Raw genomic sequence first — 17,961 nt, forward strand, 5'->3', positions numbered from 1 at the left:
ATGAGATAAGATCTTTATTAGTCACATGTACGTCAAAACACACAGTGAAATGTATCTTTTGCATAGAGTGTTCTGGGGGCAGCCCGCAAGTGTCGCCACGCTTCCGGCGCCAACATAGCATGCCCACAACTTCCTAACCCGTACGTCTTTGGAATGTGGGAGGAAACTGGAGCACCCGGAGGAAACCCACGCAGACACGGGGAGAACGTACACACTCCTTACAGACAGCGGTCGGAATTGAACCCGGGTCACTGGTGCTGTAAAGTGTTACGCTAACCGCTACACTACCAGCCAACAAACAATCTGTTGGAGGAACTCAGTGGGTCAAGCAGCATCTGTGGGGGGAAGGAATCGTCGACGTTTCGAATTCTCCAACAGGAGTGGGGGGTGGTGGGGGTGGGTGGGGATGACCGTAGAGAGGGGAGGGGGGCGGGGTGAGATGGGTCCGGGACTGAGGAGGGGTGTAAGGTGACGGGCAGATGGTGACATATCTTCATATGTCCTCCACCTTCACACTCCCCTCCCATCCTGGTCCAGCTGCCCCTCTCTCTCCTCCATCAATCACCCACCCACCACTGTCTCCCAACCCCCTCCATGCACTACCTGCCTATCATCTCACATCCCTCCCCAGTCCACCAGTCACCTCGGGCCCCTGTCTCACCCCGCCCCCTCCCCTCCTCTCTACCGGCCATCTCCCCACCACCACCCCCCACCCCACCCGCTCCCGATGTGAGGTTCAAACCCGAAACATCGACGATTCCTTCCCCCACGGATGCTGCTCGAACCGCTGAGTTCCTCAGCAGAATGCTCTGGGTTCCAGCAGCTGCTGGTCTCTGGTGTCTCCTCTGGAAAATGAGGGACTCAGCACAGTCGCTGGAAAGCATCTAGAGGACTTTTTTTAGTAGCCACTGCCTGGTCTCCGTGGGCAGTGAAAAAGTCAGGCAGATGGTGAGAGTCTGTCGCTGTGTGTAGGTCAAAGTGGGGAAGGAAGGCAGATTTCCTCTCCTGACAGTGAACTCTGGGTATGCTACACCTCTCTGGGGGTCCGGCGGTCACTGGGCAGAGTGAATTTGAATCCAGCTGCTGGTTTTATCTCTGTGGATTCACGTGGGGTGTTCAGTGGAGGGTTCAGTGTGGCCACAGGGGGTGAAGCCCAGGGGTCCTGGACTGGAATCGCTGCCTCTCTGCTGAAGGCAATGTTCCCTTCCTGTACTTGCCATCGTTTCACAGCCCAGCTCCTGATAACATTTTCCATGGTCTGTGGGTGAAGTTAGCTGGAAACAAACATTTCTCAGGCTGCTGACTTCTGTCCTATTTTCATGAGCAATGGATTGTAGTCAGTGGGAAATTCCCTGTTATTTCCAGGTGACGTAATGTGGCCACGTGACTGTGAGCAGCCAGTCCGAGCCTTCCCGGAACTGCAGGTGACTCAGGAAGTGCAGAACTCACAGCTGGGCATGGTGGAGCCCAGGGTGGTTTCTGGTGAAATGTGGGAAGGTCCCCATTCTGTGAGCGGGGCTTCCTTAAACTAAGTTATGAAAAGCTGACTGGGTTCTGTAATTACCCTGATGTGATTTTTAAAGGGGGTAGGGGACAATTATCAGCACAGCCGTGTGCAGCAGTGAGGCTCGCTAACGATAACTTTCTCCCACCACTTCTGGTGGTGACATTAAACGGTCCCACCTACCCCACAACAGAAGGTGAAGCGTCCTCTGGCCACGTTTGGCCAGCCGCGAGCTCTGCTCTGTGAAACGACACCACACACGGCAGTGATTCTTCCTCATACCCCTGGGCAGTGTGTGCACCGTCGGCCTGCACAGCACAGGATCCCCTCAGTGAGATCCCTCTGGATATCCTGCACAGACCCCTGCTTTTCCTTGGGTGGGGAATCCTATGTGTGAGAACGGCCCCAGCTGTACAGTGGATTAACCGACAGACCAATGAGTCGAGCTACCCCATGTAACCCTGCCCCGCGGATAGGTTGCACAGGAGCCCGTTACACCCACCTCCTCCGTCACGGCAGCTTCCCTCAGCCTCACGGAGAGTGTGGGCGGGGCAGTGGTTGGTCGAGGGGTTGGGGGGGGACATTGCTTCCCCCGGGGGTGGGAGCTGGGCTCTGGAGCTCACTGCTGAGTGGGTGGAAGATGCAGGGACCCCCGCCCTTGTACCAAGAGTTTTGATCTTCAGGGCTGAAAGGATTAGAGTGAGAAGCTCTTCTCAACCAGCACGGAGGCGATGGGCCAAACGGCCTTCAGTTTGTGAGTTTTCTCTGTGACGTTGAACAAGGTGTGACGTCACTGCCTGGAGATCAGCCTAAAATAGGTGGGAACCTTGTGTGGCGGTTAGCGTAACACTATTACAGCACCAGTGACCCGGGTTCAATTCCCGCCGCTGTCTGTAAGGAGTTTGTATGTTCTCCCCATGTCTATGTGGGTTTCCTCCGGGTGCTCCGATTTCCTCCCACATTCCAAAGACGTAGGGGTTAGGAAGTTGTGGGCATGCTATGTTGGCGCCGGAAATGTGGCGACACTTGAGGGCTGCCCCCAGAACACTCTACGCAGAAGATGCATTTCACTGTGTGTTTTGATGTACATGGGACTAATAAAGAAATCTTAACTCGTGTCGGGGTTAAGGTTCAGGAACCAGACCCGGGGGGTTGGCAGGTTGCCCCTCCCCCCCCCCCCCCCCCCCCCCCGGCCTATAACCCGGCACCCAGAGGTGGCCTGTGTGTTATTATGTAATTATAATAAAGAACTACAGTTCCCAGTAGGGAATGCAAGGGGTCACATGGGGGAACAGGGAGTGGCTGTAAAAAGAGAGGGAAGGCAAGTAGTCTGGTGTTGGTTAATAAAATGTTCAGATGTTAAACCTACCCTGCGCCAACACCACCCGCCTTGCGCCAACGCTGCCCACCCTGCACCAACGCCACCAGCCCTGCACTCACGCTGTCCATCCTGTGCCCGTCCTGCACTGCTTCCCGCCCTACGCCAATGCCGCCAGCCCTGTGCCCACCCTGCACCCGCCCTGCGCCAATGCCGCCAGCCCTGCGCTCACGCTGTCCATCCTGCGCCCATCCTGCACTGCTTCCCGCCCTGCACCAATGCCGGCAGCCCTGCGCCAGCCCTGCGCCCACGTTCACTGACTCTCCTCCTGTTCAGATCTGTAACTACGTGGGACATGCCAAGATCGTGGTTCAGCTGGTGACCGCCGGCCGCGATGTGGTTCACCTGCATGCACACAGCCTGGTGGGCAAACAGTGCGAGAAGGGCATCTGTCTGGTCCAGATCGGCCCCAAGGAGATGACATCCACGTGAGTCCTCGCTCCGGTGCTGCGGGATGCCTCCTTACCCTGAGGGTGTGGACGGTGGACGGTCAGAGGTTCCCCCTGCACCACACAATCCTTCATCACCCCCCACACCCTCCGCACCCTTCACCCCCACCCCCTACATCATCCCCCCTCACCCCCAGGAAAAAAACCCACAGATGGACCCGTCCTCAGTAACCGAGCCCCTCCTGACTCTTCCCCTCCTCCTCACCTTCCTTACCCCTCCCCTGTCCTCCCCTCCCCCTCACCCCTCCACAGTCCTCCTTCTCACCCCCTCCTCCCCACCCCCTTTACCCCACTCTGGGCCACCAGTCCTCCTGCCTCTGAAGCTGATGGGGTGGAGGAGACATTCGGCCCATCCTGACTATGCTGATTCCCTTTGGAGTTTTCCAACCAGCCCCACTTCCCCCCACTCCCCCTCACTACCCCTATTCTCACCCCCACTCCCCTTGGTCTCACCCCCACTCCTCCTGCCCTCCTCCCGCTCTCACCCCTACTCCCCCCGCTCTCGCCCGCACTCCCCCCGCTCCCACTCCCCACTCTCCCCCTGCTCTCACCCCGCTCCCACTCCCCACTCCCCCTGCTCTCGCCCGCACTCCCCCCGCTCCCACTCCCCACTCCCCCCGCTCCCACTCCCCACTCCCCCCGCTCTCGCCCGCACTCCCCCTGCTCCCACTCCCTACTCCCCCCGCTCTCGCCCGCACTCCCCCTGCTCCCACTCCCCCCGCTCTCGCCCGCACTCCCCCCCGCTCCCACTCCCACTCCCCCCGCTCTTGCCCGCACTCCCCCCGCTCCCACTCCCCACTCCCCCCGCTCTCGCCCGCACTCCCCCCGCTCCCACTCCCCACTCCCCCCGCTCTCGCCCGCACTCCCCCCACTCCCCCTGCTCTCGCCCGCACTCCCCCCGCTCCCACTCCCCACTCCCCCTGCTCTCGCCCGCACTCCCCCCGCTCCCACTCCCCACTCCCCCCGCTCCCACTCCCCACTCCCCCCGCTCTCGCCCGCACTCCCCCCGCTCCCACTCCCACTCCCCCCGCTCTTGCCCGCACTCCCCCCGCTCCCACTCCCCACTCCCCCCGCTCTCGCCCGCACTCCCCCCGCTCCCACTCCCCACTCCCCCCGCTCTTGCCCGCACTCCCCCCGCTCCCACTCCCCACTCCCCCCGCTCTCGCCCGCACTCCCCCTGCTCCCACTCCCCACTCCCCCCGCTCTCGCCCGCACTCCCCCCGCTCCCACTCCCACTCCCCCCGCTCTCGCCCGCACTCCCCCCGCTCCCACTCCCCACTCCCCCCGCTCCCACTCCCCACTCCCCCCGCTCTCGCCCGCACTCCCCCCGCTCCCACTCCCCACTCCCCCCGCTCTCGCCCGCACTCCCCCCGCTCCCACTCCCCACTCCCCCTGCTCTCGCCCGCACTCCCCCCGCTCCCACTCCCCCCTCCCCCCGCTCTCGCCCGCACTCCCCCCGCTCCCACTCCCCACTCCCCCCGCTCTCGCCCGCACTCCCCCCGCTCCCACTCCCCACTCCCCCCGCTCTCGCCCGCACTCCCCCTGCTCCCACTCCCACTCCCCCCGCACTCATACCACCCTCCCTCGCCCCCACTCTCTATCTACCCAGACCCCCGCCCCACTGTTGAAGCTACCCCTTTCAGGCACAGTGTGAGGGTGGGGCTCCCTCTGCCCACCCCCTGCTCTCACGTGTCTGGTCCCCAGAAACCATTTCTCCTGATTCACTGTGTCGTGGGCCTGAGGGATCTCGGATTAAATCTCCCCTCCGTCGTCGGTCTGGCTGCTGAAAGCCTGAGTCCCGCTGTTCTGGTAACTCCCATCCACAACCTCTCCGTGTCCTGGTGAAGGTCCGGGGCCCAGGGCAGGAGGCAGTGACGCGGTTGGGCCTGCCCCATCATTAGATACAACTCAACAGGTCTCCTCCAACTCCCCCGTCCTGTCAGGCTTGGTGTTAGTTTTCTCGCTGCTTCATTTGGGGCCCAGGAAACACCGGTTGTCTCATCACCTGAATTACTGGGGAGGGAGGGGAAGGGAGTTGGTGGTGGTGGGGGAGGGGGGTGTTCCCGGAGAGGGGGGTCCCAGGGAGGGGAAGGGTGGTGGGGGGTGGTCCTGGGGAGGGGAAGGGAGTCGACGGTGAGGGTTCCCGGGGAAGGGGAATCCCGGGGAGGGGGATCCCGGGGAAAGGGGTGGGTGGGTGGTGGTCCAGGGGAGGGCGGTAGCTGGCACTCTGCCTGTAAACCCCGCACAGCCGCGGCGTTGACCAGCAGCCTCCGTTCCCGCTGCAGATTCCCAAACCTCGGCATCCTCCACGTGACCAAGAAGAACGTGGCCAGCACGCTGGAGCAGCGGATGAGCCAGGCCTACCTGATGGGCTACGACAACGGTGTGGTGATCCACCCTGAGCTCAACCACCGGCACAGTGAGGGCTACGGCCAGATGGAGCTGACAGGTCAGTGATGGGGGAAGGCAGCACCCCGACGGGCCGAGCGGTCAGTGACAGGGATAGCAGAAGCGTGACGGGCCGAGCGAGTGACGGGGAGGCTGTGACGTGCCCATGTTCCTGTCCACAGAGCGGGAGAAGGAGCTGATCCACAGTGCGTCCGTGCAGCAGGCAAAGGAGATGGACCTGAGTGTGGTGCGCCTCATGTTCACCGCCCTACTGCCCGACAGCAGCTGCCGCTTCACCCGCAAGCTGGAGCCCATCATCTCCGACCCCATCTACGACAGCAGTGAGTTCAGCTCGGGGGTGGGGGGGGGGGTGTGGGGGTGGGCAGCTGACCTCTCTCCGTCAGGACACTGTGACCCCGGGCACTGCCCCGGGCCGGGACACTGTGACCCCGGCGACACCTCCCAGTGACCCCGGGCACTGCCGCGAGGTGGGAGTCAGTGACCCCGGGCACTGCCCCGGGCTGGGAGTCAGTGACCCCGGGCACTGCCCCGGGCCGGGACACTGTGACCCCAAGCACTGCCCTGGGCCGGGAGACTGTGACCCCGGCGACACCTCCCAGTGGATCGGGCACTGCCCCGGGGCGGGAGTCAGTGACCCCCGGGTGGGAGTCAGTGACCCTGGGCACTGCTCTGGAGCGGGGGTCAGTGACCCCGGGGCGGGAGTCAGTGACCCCAGGCGCTGCCCCAGGTCGGGAGACTGTGACCCCGGGAACACCTCCCAGTGATCCCGGGCACTGCCCCGGGGTGGGAGTCAGTGACCCCGGGGCGGGAGACTGTGGCACCGCCGCAGGTTAGCAGCAGGCCCGGACTTCTGGGGACTGGGGGCAGTCAGTGCTGCATCCGGCTGTGCTCCCACTGGGGGCAGTGGTCAGTGGGGTGGAGGGGGCAGTTGGGGGGGTGGTGGTGGGCTGTAGGGGCAGTGGGGGTGGTGAGGGCAGTTGGGAGGTGATGGTGGTCTGTAGGGGCAGTGGAGGGGGTGGTGTGGGCTGTAGGGGCAGTGAGGGGTGGTCTGTAGGGGCAGTGGGGATGGTGTGGGCAGTGGGGGCAGTGGGGGGTGGTCTGTAGGGGTAGTGGGGGAAGTGGGTGGTGGGCTGTAGAGGCAGGGGTGGTGAGGGCAGTGGGGCGGCAGTGGTGGGTTGCAGGGGCAGTGGGGGGGTGGTCTGTAGGGGCAGTGGGGGGGTGGTGGTGGGCTGTAGGGGCAGTAGGGGTGGTCTGTAGGGGCAGTGGGGGTGGTGTGGGCAGTGGATGGGTGGTGGTGGTCTGTAGGGGCAGTGGGGGTGGTGTGGGCAGTGGGGGGTGGGCTGTAGGGTCAGGGTGGTGAGGGCAGTGGGGGGGCAGTGGTGGGTTGTAGGGGCAGTGGGGGTGGTCTGTAGGGGCAGTGGGGGTGGTGAGGGCAGTGGGGGGTGGTGGTGGTCTGTAGGGGCAGTTGGGGGTGGGCTGTAGGGTCAGGGGTGGTGGGGGCAGTGGTGGGTTGTAGAGGCAGTGGGGGTGGTCTGTAGGCGCAGTAGGGGTGGTGAGGGCAGTGGGGGGGTGGTGGTGGTCTGTAGGGGCAGTGGGGGTGGTGTGGGCAGTGGATGGGTGGTGGTGGGCTGTAGGTTGCAATATCACAGGCACAGAGCATCAGAGACACAACATTCACAAGAAAAACAAATTGTACACCATTTTTACAAGAACAAACACAATTAGAACAAAAGCACAACGGGGCATGGGATACAGGGAGACTTGGCTGTGTGGATTCAGAATTGGCTCACCCACAGAAGACAGAGGGTGGTTGTAGATGGAGCACATTCTGACTGGAGGTCAGTGACCAGTGGTGTTCCACAGGCATCTGTTCTGGGACCCCTGCTCTTTGTGATTTTTATAAATGACTTGCATGAGGATGTGGAAGGGTGGGTCACTAAGTTTGCTGATGACACGAAGGTTGGTGGTGTTGTGGATAGTGTAGAAGGTTGTTTTAGGTTACAACAGGATATAGACAGGACGCAGAGTTAGGCGGAGAAGTGGCAGATGGAGCTCAACCTGGAAAAGTGAAGTGATACACTTCGGGATATCGAACATGAAGGCAGAATACAAGGATAATGGCAGGATTCTGAGCAGTGTGGAGGAACAGAGGGATCTTGGGGTCCACATCCATGGATCCCTCAAAGTTGCCGCGCAAGTTGACAGGGTGGTTAAGAAGGCATATGGTGTGTTGGCCTTCATTAGTTGGGGATTGAGTTCAAGATCCGCGAGGTGATGTTGCAGCTCTATAGAACTCTGGTTAGACCACACTTGGAGTATTGTGTTCAGTTCTGGTCGCCTCATTATAGGAAGGATGTGGAAGCTTTAGAGAGGGTGCAGAGGAGATTTACAGGATGCTGCCTGGATTGGAAAACACGTTTTATGAGGAAAGGTTGTGTGAGCTAGGGCTTTTCTCTTAAGAGTGATGCAGGATGAGAGGCGACTTGATATAGCTGTACAAGATTACGAGGGGTTTAGATCGAGTGGGCAGGCAGCACCTTTCCCCAGGGCAGCAATGGCCAATACCAGAGGACATCTCTTTAAGGTGAGACGAGGAAAGTTTAGGGGAGATGTCAGAGGTAGGTGTTTTGCACAGAGTGATGGGTGCCTGAGACACACTGCTGGGGGTGGTGGTAGAGGCTGATACAATTGGGACTCTTAGATGGGCACGTGGATGTAAGCAAAATGGAGGGTTATGGGCTATGTGGGAGGGAAGGCTGAGATTGATCATGGAGGAGGTTTATATAGGTTGGCACAACATCGTGGGCCGAAGGGCCTGTACTGTTCTATGTTCTTAAAAAACAAAGTCCATTTTAGTGCAGTGATCAAAGTGGTCACAGTTTTGCTAAACTGTAATGATTAGGGTTGTGCCGGTTGGTTCAAGAACCGAATGGTTGAAGGGAAGTAGCTGTTCCTGAACCTGGTGGTGTGGGACTTCAGGCTTCTGTACCTCCTGCCTGGTGGGAGCTGTGAGAAGATGGCACAGCCCGGATGGTGGGGATCTTTGATGATGGGTGTTGCCGCCTTGAGGCAGCGCCTCCTGTAGATACTCCCGATGGTGGGGAGGGATGTGCCCGTGATGTATTGGGCAGAGTCCACTACTCTCTGCAGCTTCTTGTGTTCCTGCACATTCGAATTGCCTTCCCAGGCCATGATGCAACCAGTCAGGATACTTCCAACAGTACATCTGTCAATGGTGGTCAGTGTGGGGGGCAGTGAGCAGTGGTGGTCAGGGGGGCAGTGGTGGTCAGCAGGGGGCAGTGGTGGTCAGTAGGGGGCAGTGGTGGTCAGCAGAAGGCAGTGTTGGTCAGCAGGGGGAGGTTGTGGTCAGTGGGCAGCGGTGGTCAGCAGGGGGCAGTGGTGGGCAGTTGTGGTCATCAGGGGGTAGTGGTGGTCAGCAGAGGGCAGCATTGGTCAGCCGGGGGCAGTTGTGGTCAGTGGACAGCGGTGGTCAGAGGGGGCAGTGGTGGGCAGTTGTGGTCATCAGGGGGTAGTGGTGGTCAGCAGAGGGCAGCATTGGTCAGCCGGGGGCAGTTGTGGTCAGTGGACAGCGGTGGTCAGAGGGGGCAGTGGTGGGCAGTTGTGGTCATCAGGGGGTAGTGGTGGTCAGCAGAGGGCAGCATTGGTCAGCAGGGGGCAGTGTTGGTCAGTGGGCAGCAGGGGGCAGTGTTGGTCAGTGGGCAGCAGGGGGCAGTGGTGGGCAGTTGTGGCCATCAGGGGGCAGTGGTGGTCAGCAGAGGGCCATGTTGATCAGTGGCCAGTGGTGGTCAGCAGGTGGTCGTCGGGGGGCAGTGCTGGTCGGGGTCAGTGGTGGTCAGCAGGAGTGAGTGGTGGTCAGGGGTCAGTGGTGGTGGTCAGCAGGGGGCAGTAGTGGTCAGTGGTGGTCAGTGGGCAGCGGAAGTCAGTGGTGGTCAGCAGGGTTCAGTGGTGGTCAGCAGGGAGCAGTGGTGGGCTGCCCTGATGTGACAATGATCTCAGGATGCCAGTGTTTGTGGCCCTTGAGAGGGTGGTGGTCAGCTGTCCGCTACTGCCTACCGAACAGTGCCGCACTCTGCAAGAGGCCGGAGAGGGTTACAGAGACAGGGAGAGGTGTAGGGGAGGGAGGGGGTTACAGACAGGGAGGGATACAGGGGCCAGAGGGGGTTGCAGAGAGAGGGAAGGGTGTAGAGGCCGGAGGGGGTCACAGAGACACAAAACGATGAACTTAGTTTAATATAACACTGTGTGTTAGACCATCCTGATGGGACGTGTTCCCTGGGGTGGGATGCGGGGATGGAGCACTGTGAACATTGATTAGTAACTGGGGTTTCTCCAGGTGTGTCTGTGGGGAGTCACTGTGCAGGGGGTTGGGCAATTCGGGGGCTGGTAATTCGCCAAAACCAAAAACTGTTGCGTGTTCTTTTCTCACAGATGGAAACTTACTGTCATTTTTTTAAACGAAACCTGCATTACTCAGTTGTAATTCCCAATCAGCTCAGCTGCTGCAGTCACTGGGTTAACAGCACAGCTTAGTCAGAGTGTAGGGACCCAAAAATCTCGCCGATGTTAAATGGCAGAGGAGGGTTTGAGAGACGGTGTGTAACGGGGAGAGGATATTACAGATGGTGAGTGTGTAACGGGGAGAGGACGTTACAGATGGTGTGTGTAACAGGGAGAGGATGTTACAGATGGTGAGTGTGTAACGGGGAGAGGACGTTACAGATGGTGAGTGTGTAACGGGGAGAGGACGTTACAGATGGTGTGTGTAACGGGGAGAGGACGTTACAGATGGTGAGTGTGTAACGGGGAGAGGACATTACAGATGGTGAGTGTGTAACGGGGAGAGGACATTACAGATGGTGAGTGTGTAACGGGGAGAGGACGTTACAGATGGTGTGTGTAACGGGGAGAGGATGTTACAGATGGTGAGTGTGTAACGGGGAGAGGACATTACAGATGGTGAGTGTGTAACGGGGAGAGGACGTTACAGATGGTGAGTGTGTAACAGGGAGAGGACGTTACAGTACCAGGGAGAGAACTTTACGGAAATGAAAGGAGATTGTGAGAATGAAAGGATTTTCATTTCTTGATCCCTGCTGTGGACTGACACCAGACTGGACCAATGTGGACTGCAGGTGCCGCTGAAATAGGCAATGCCATTGACGGTGAATAAGGTTGTCAGGAATCACAGGGGGATCTTGATCAGCTGCGTCAGTGGGCTGAGGAATGGCAAATGGAGTTCAATTTGGACAAGTACAAGGTGTTGCATTTTGTGAAGTCAAATCAAGGTCGGCCTTTCACAGTGAGCAACAGGGCCCTGGGGAGTGTTGTAGAACAGAGGGACCTTGGAGTACAGACATATGGTTCCCTGAAAGTGGCAGCACAGATAGACAGGGCAGTGAAGAAGGCATTTAGCACACTGGCCTTCGTCAGTCATGGCACTGAGTGCAGAAGTTGGGACATCATGTTAGTGAGGCCGCACTTGGAGGAGTGTGTTCAGATCTGGTTGCCGGGTTATGGGAAAAACATCATTAAACTGGAAAGAGTGCAGAGGAGGTCTCACGAGGATGTTGCCAAGATTTGAGGGACTGTGTTATAGGGAGAGATTGGACAGGCTGGGACTTCATTCATTGGAATGTAGGACATTGAGCGGTGACCTTATAGAGCTGTGTAAGATCATGAGGGGTAGAGGTGGAGTGAATGCACGGTCTTTTTCCCAGGGAAAAGGAACCAAAAACTAGAGGACACAGGTTTAAGATGAGAGGGGAAAGATTTAAAGGGGACCTGAGGGGCAACTTTTTCACACAGAGGGCGGTGAGTGTGTGGAACGAGCTGCCAGAGGCAGTGGGTGAGGCAGGTACATTAACAACAGTTAAGAGGCACTTGGATGGGTACGTGGAGGGGAAGGATTTAGAGGGATACGGGCCAAATGCAGGCAAATGGGACTGGCTTGGATGGGAATCTTGGTCGGCATAGACGAGTTGGGCTGAAGGGACCGTGTCCCTGCTATAGGAGTCTACGGCAGTGGGCTGCCGTGGTGTGCATCTGTTCCAGACCCGATTCCTGGACAGAAGGAACTCCTGAGGTCAGGCCGGGATCGACCCTGGAAATCAAGGTCTGTCACAATAACATTGAGGGAGGCCAGGACTGCTCTGAATACCCAGCCTTCACACCGAGCCCAGAGCTCTCAGTCCCCAGCCTTCACACCGAGCCCAGAGCTCTCAGTCCCCAGCCTTCACACTGAGCCCAGAGCTCTCAGTCCCCAGTCTTCACACCGAGCCCAGTGCTGGGTTTCTGTGAACTTTCTGCTGAATGTTGAACATCTTCCTGCTGTCTCGAGGATACGAAGGCTTTGATCAGCACAACATCGTGGGCCGAATGGCCTGTCCGGTGCTGTGCTCTTCTATGTTCTTTCACAGGAAGCTCCTCTGGGCTACAAATGTTTCTAGTCAACATTTATGCCCCAGTCAACTTCACCAGAACTGGTTCACAGTCAGTGCCACCTTCCTGTTTGTGGGAGCTTGCTGTGCACAGGTTAGTGGCTATTCTGCTACATTTCAAGGGTGACCACACTTTGTGGTTGTCCTGGGACTTTGCGTGCGGCAGGAATAGTGTGTGGGTTTTGTACCGTGTGAACGTTACCCACTGGAATGGTGATGTCTTCAAGGAGTGCTGACCTTCAACTTAAATATTTCAGAGGCACCAAATGCATCGAACCTGAGGATTGTGCGGATGGATCGGACAGCTGGGTGCGTTGTTGGAGGGGATGAGGTTTATCTGCTCTGTGACAAAGTCCAGAAAGGTGAGTTTATTTCAGCACCGGACATAGACCAGTGCAGTGGTGAGCATCCAGTACTGGTGAACTGGCTGGTTACGGGGGACATGGCACCAGGGGGACAACTGGAGATAGGAAGGTATCCTACAGCTGTGGTTAACATCAGAGCCACAGAACCCTGCCTCTCACCCCTCACCTGCCCCTCACCTCTCACCTGCCCCTCACCTCTCACCTGCCCCTCACCCCTCACCTGCCCCTCACCTCTCACCTGCCCCTCACCTCTCACCTGCCCCTCACCCCTCACCTGCCCCTCACCCCTCACCTGCCTCTCACCCCTCACCTGCCCCTCACCTCTCACCTGCCCCTCACCTCTCACCTGCCCCTCACCCCTCACCTGCCTCTCACCCCTCACCCCTCACCTGCCCCTCACCTCTCACCTGCCGCTCACCCCTCACCCCTCACCTGCCCCTCACCCCTCACCCCTCACCTGCCCCTCACCCCTCACCTGCCTCTCACCCCTCACCTGCCTCTCACCTCTCACCTGCCTCTCACCTCTCACCTGCCCCTCACCCCTCACCTGCCCCTCACCCCTCACCTGCCTCTCACCTCTCACCTGCCCCTCACCCCTCACCTGCCTCTCACCCCTCACCTGCCTCTCACCTCTCACCCCTCACCTGCCCCTCACCTCTCACCTGCCCCTCACCCCTCACCTGCCTCTCACCCTTCACCTGCCTCTCACCCCTCAACTGCCTCTCACCCCTCACCCCTCACCTGCCTCTCACCTCTCACCTGCCTCTCACCCCTCACCTGCCCCTCACCCCTCACCTGCCCCTCACCTCTCACCTGCCTCTCACCCCTCACCTGCCTCTCACCCCTCACCTGCTAGTGTGTCACCTGTCCCCCTCTGTGTTCCCTGACCCCAGACCACCAACAATACGCTCATTATTAGAATTCTCATCCTGGCTTTCAGATCCCTGCATGTGCTCCACCCCTCCCCATCTCTGTGACTGCCCCCTCTGGCCGCTATACCCCTCCCTGTTTCTGTAACCCCCTCTGGCCCCCACACCCCTCCCCATCTCTGTCTCCCCCTCTGGCCCCTACACCCCTCCCCGTCTCTGTGACCCCCTCCATCCCCCACACTCCTCCCCGTCTCTGTGACCCCCTCCGGCCCCTCCACCCCTCTCCGTCTCTGTGACCCCCTCCGGCCCCTCCACCCCTCCCCGTCTCTGTGACCCCCTCCATCCCCCACACTCCTCCCCATCTCTGTGACCCCCTCTGGCCCCTACACCCCTCCCCATCTCTGTGACCCCCTCTGGCCCCCACACCCCTCCCCGTCTCTGTGACCCCCTCCGGCCCCTACACCCCTCCCCGTCTCTGTGACCCCCTCCGGCCCCTACACCCCTCCCTGTCTCTGTGATCCCCTCCGGCCCCCACACCCCTCCCCGTCTCTGTGACCCCCTCCAGCCCCTACACCCCTCCCTGTCTCTGTGACCCCCTCCGGCCCCCACACCCCTCCCCGTCTCTGTGACCCACCCCCGGCCCCCACACCCCTCCCTGTCTCTGTGACCCCCTCCATCCCCTACACCCCTCCCCGTCTCTGTGATGCCTTCCAGCCCCCACACCCCTCCCCGTCTCTGTGACCCACCCCCCCCCGGCCCACGACGAGATCGGAACGTGCCTTCAGTTGAAGCCTGCAGGCTGCTCCCGGTGTAATCACTCCCTTGGCAGCTGAGCCTTCAGCAGACCCCCGATCTCCAGAATAGCCTCCCTCAAACTCCTTCATTTTTTTCCGACACGTTTTGTTGACTCTTTGAGCTGCTTCCTGTCAGTTGCTCCTGAAGCTCACTGTCCCATGTTGCCTGAGGTTTCACTCCTAAAGTACCTCGGGGACTTTTACTCTGGAGAAGCTGCTGCTATATAAAGGCAGTTGTTGCTGTTGGTTTGGACGTGGGGATCTGAAGCTCTGGTGCAGCTCCTTCTGAATCTGTGTGCGGTGAGTTTATTCTCTGGGGTCTCTCTCGGGGGACAGTCTTGCTCCTGCTTGATGAGGGGTGATGGATTTGAGGAAGTGACTCTGACCTCTGTGGGCTTCCCCAGTGACGACATCCGGGAAAGTTGGCAGCTCACAGGAACTCGATGCACATTGTCCAGTACTGGACATTATGTGCACCAATTCTTTACACACTTTCTGTGACCATGGGGTACATGTCCTTCCAAATTCCAGTTTTAATGAGGATTTTTTGTACCCTTTTTTAAGAATTAAAAATCATACTAATGGATGACCAATAGACCAATACAGCACAGATACAGGCCCTTCGGCCCAACCAGTCCATGCCGACCACGGTGCCCACCCAGCTAGTCCCAAATTCCTGTGTTCGGTCCATATCCCTCTAAGTCCCACCCCTCCATGTACCTATCCAAGAGCTTCTTAAATCACACTGTTGGACCTGCCTCACCCACTTCCTCTGGCAGCTCGTTCCTTACACTCACCACCCTCTGCGTGAAACAGTTGCCCCTCAGGTCCCTTTTAAATCTTTCCCCCCTCACCCTAAACCTTTGCCCCCTAGTTTTGGACTCCCCTACCCTGGGGAAAAGACTGTTACCGTCCACCTTCTCTGTGCCTCTCATAATTTTAGACGCTTCTATAAGGTCACTCCTCGTCCCCCTACATTCCCAGAGTAGAGGATGTGTTCAGTGGGTTTCAAGAGCAGCCAGAGGGAGCAGGATGACAGAGAGGGAGTGAATGTGAGTGGATCTGAATGTGGGCATTGGCTGACCGTCGACGGTCACCTCTGTACTCGGGTGACAGTCCCACGCCCTGCGGCCTCTCTCAGGACTGGTGCCTTGTCCTGCTCCCATCCTTGGAAACCCTCGGTTCCCTGACCAAGGTCCTTCACTCCTTCCCTGGAGTGGTCCAGTCCTGTCCTGTCCAGTGGTTCTTACCAGACCAGACCTGGACCAATGTCAGAATTCCCTTCAGCGGGGGACAGATGTCCTCCTTGCCCACCCCGGGTTGTGGGCAGCTCCTCTGAAATGGCCCAGCAAACCACACGGTGTTATCGCAGCCCAGGGTAGAAACGTCAAACGCCAGAGGACGTGCTTTTAAGGTTGGGGGGGGGGAGGTTTAAAGGCAATGTGAGGGTAAGGTTTTTTATAAACAGAGAGGGGTCGGTGCCTGGAATGCATCACCAGGGGTAGTAGTGGAAGCAGGCAGGTTGGTGGAGTTGAAGAGGCTTTTAGATGGACACGTGGATGTGGTGGAACATGGATGATACACAGGAGAACGCTCCAGTGTCTTCACTTCTTGCTGTCGAACTACCAATGGGAAACGTTCTTACCCCGAGCCTTCTGTTGTACCATCTCCCCATCCAGACGACATCCAAGTTCGCTTCTATGAAGAGGATGAAAATGGAGGAATTTGGGAAGCATTCGGGAACTTTGGTCCGACGGATGTTCATCGCCAGGTTGGTGGCCCTCTGGTCTCTCCTGACGCCTAAAGCTTTCTGAGTTTCATCCTCTCTGGTGGTGCAGTGCAGCACGTCTGTGGAGAGCTCCAGCTCTCTACCTCTGGGCGTAGATCCAGGGGGAACTGATCTGTCACACACCTGCTGAGGCTATTGAGAGTTAGCCGTGTAAATCCTCACACCACAACCCCCAGAAACTGACAATGGATTAAGCACCTCCTCCAGTTCTCTGGGTTATTTCTGGACACATCACCAGTCACAGCCTAAACTTTCACCAGAGGCCGGTCCAAGTTCCAGTTTGACCTGTATAAAGTGAGGAAGGAGCAGGTGTGGGCGAGAACATGGAGGGTGGGGTACAGTGCGGGGAGAACGGAGGGTGGGGTGTAATGTGGGCAGGACAGAGGGTAGGACTGAGGTGTGAAGAAATTCCTTCACTCAGAGGCAGTGACCCTTTGGAACTCTCTCCCCCAGAGTGGTGTGCAGGCTTGGTCTGTGTTTGTTCAAAGGTATTGATAGATTTCTGGCTATCAAGGGGCATGGGGTTAGGACAGGGAAACGGTGCTGGATTAGAAGATCAGGCATAGTCCTGATCAATGGGGGTTTTAGTTTATTTCAAAATATACTTTATTCATAAGAATTTCAAATTAATTAATACAGAATATTCATGTCGAGACTTTCATTACAAGTCTCATTATTCCAGTGATTTAAAGTTAGCACCTCAGGAGCTGGCAGTTATGTAGAACCCAACCACCGTAGACGACAGGAGGACCTGTGGAACCCTCGTGGTGGCTGCACTTTGCTTCAGAACTTCCCCCAGCAAGCGGCTTGGTCCTTAGACCAGCGGGTGTGTAGCCCGTGGTTGTGGACAGCACCTCGCCCGGGAGGACCTGTGAGTTTGGGGCCGAAGAGAGGACCTCCTTCACTGAGTTGATGGTTGTCCAGCGGCAGTTGGTGCTGGTCTCGATGTGTCCCTCAGGACAGCCTGTACAGCAGAGTCCAATGTGTGGTCCTGTCAGGGGAAACCTCCCAAATACCCCTGCACCCCTCCGAGTAGTAAAGGGAAGTTTTGGAAGGGGAGGGCAGTGGTCTCCCTTCCAGCACAGCCATCAGGAGGCAGGAGTGGTGTGACCATCACTGTACCTGCCCTCTTCCCGCTCCTCCACCTTGTGTATGGAGAAGCTGGACTGGAAGGTGATTGGGTAATTTCCCTGTCAATCAATCTCAGAGCCGGCACTACTGGGAGGGGCAGAGATTGGTTTCCTTCTCAGAGTTTACTGGTTACTGACTCTCACTCTGCAACTTTCTGGAGAAGTTAGTCTGCTGTTATTGAGGGAGAACATTGCAGTTTCTTCCTCTGCCCTTCAAGTTAGACAGTTGTCAGCACGTTCCCTGAGAGCAGCTCCGGAGCTGGTGTGTGACAGGTTCCAGCCAGTATCAGCTCACGGATTATTGCTCCGTACAGTCTCACTCTGTCCCCTGAAGAGCTGGGACGGGGGCTAACCGAGGAAGCATTGAACTCTGGCTCAGTGCCAGCTTCGGACTGTACAAGGGACATAGAGACATTGCACAGGGAGCAGGAGAAGACCGATTTATACCGAGATTATTTACCGGCTGCTGGCCCACAGCCTACTTGGGTGTTGTGAGATTCTCTGCCTCCTGGCTGATCCCCTCTCCCAGTACGTATCCCTGTGCTGTCCAGAGATCTATCTTTGTCCGATGTGAGAGAAAATTCTACAGGTTCACCTCTGACTGAAGGGATCTCTCTCCATCTCGGTCTAAGTCTTGCCCTGTATCCTTGTGGTGAGTCCTGGTTCCAGAGATGGGAAATACCCTCCTGTTTCCAGTCTCTGAGGGTTCAGTGAGGTCTCTAAACTCCAGCGAACACTCTGCTCATCCAGAAACCTGCCATCCCTGCGTCCAGCAGGTACAACAGGAAGGGCTTCCTGAGTCAGTGACAACTCGGT

General features: G+C 58.2%; 1 protein-coding gene across 1 annotated transcript in view; it reads left to right on the plus strand.

Moving 5' to 3' along the window:
- The window catches only part of LOC127586907 (nuclear factor NF-kappa-B p105 subunit-like), a 90,868-nt gene that overhangs the window by 40,125 nt on the left and 32,782 nt on the right, over positions 1 to 17,961 (plus strand). Inside the window, exons 6-10 of the mRNA XM_052044938.1 lie at positions 3,159 to 3,310; positions 5,617 to 5,780; positions 5,902 to 6,060; positions 12,456 to 12,560; positions 15,906 to 15,997. Of these exons, the coding sequence (XP_051900898.1) occupies positions 3,159 to 3,310; positions 5,617 to 5,780; positions 5,902 to 6,060; positions 12,456 to 12,560; positions 15,906 to 15,997 (672 nt within the window). The remainder of the gene's footprint in view (positions 1 to 3,158; positions 3,311 to 5,616; positions 5,781 to 5,901; positions 6,061 to 12,455; positions 12,561 to 15,905; positions 15,998 to 17,961) is intronic.

Source organism: Pristis pectinata, chromosome 2 (genome assembly GCF_009764475.1).
Source record: "Pristis pectinata isolate sPriPec2 chromosome 2, sPriPec2.1.pri, whole genome shotgun sequence".
Taxonomy (NCBI): Eukaryota; Metazoa; Chordata; class Chondrichthyes; order Rhinopristiformes; family Pristidae; genus Pristis; species Pristis pectinata.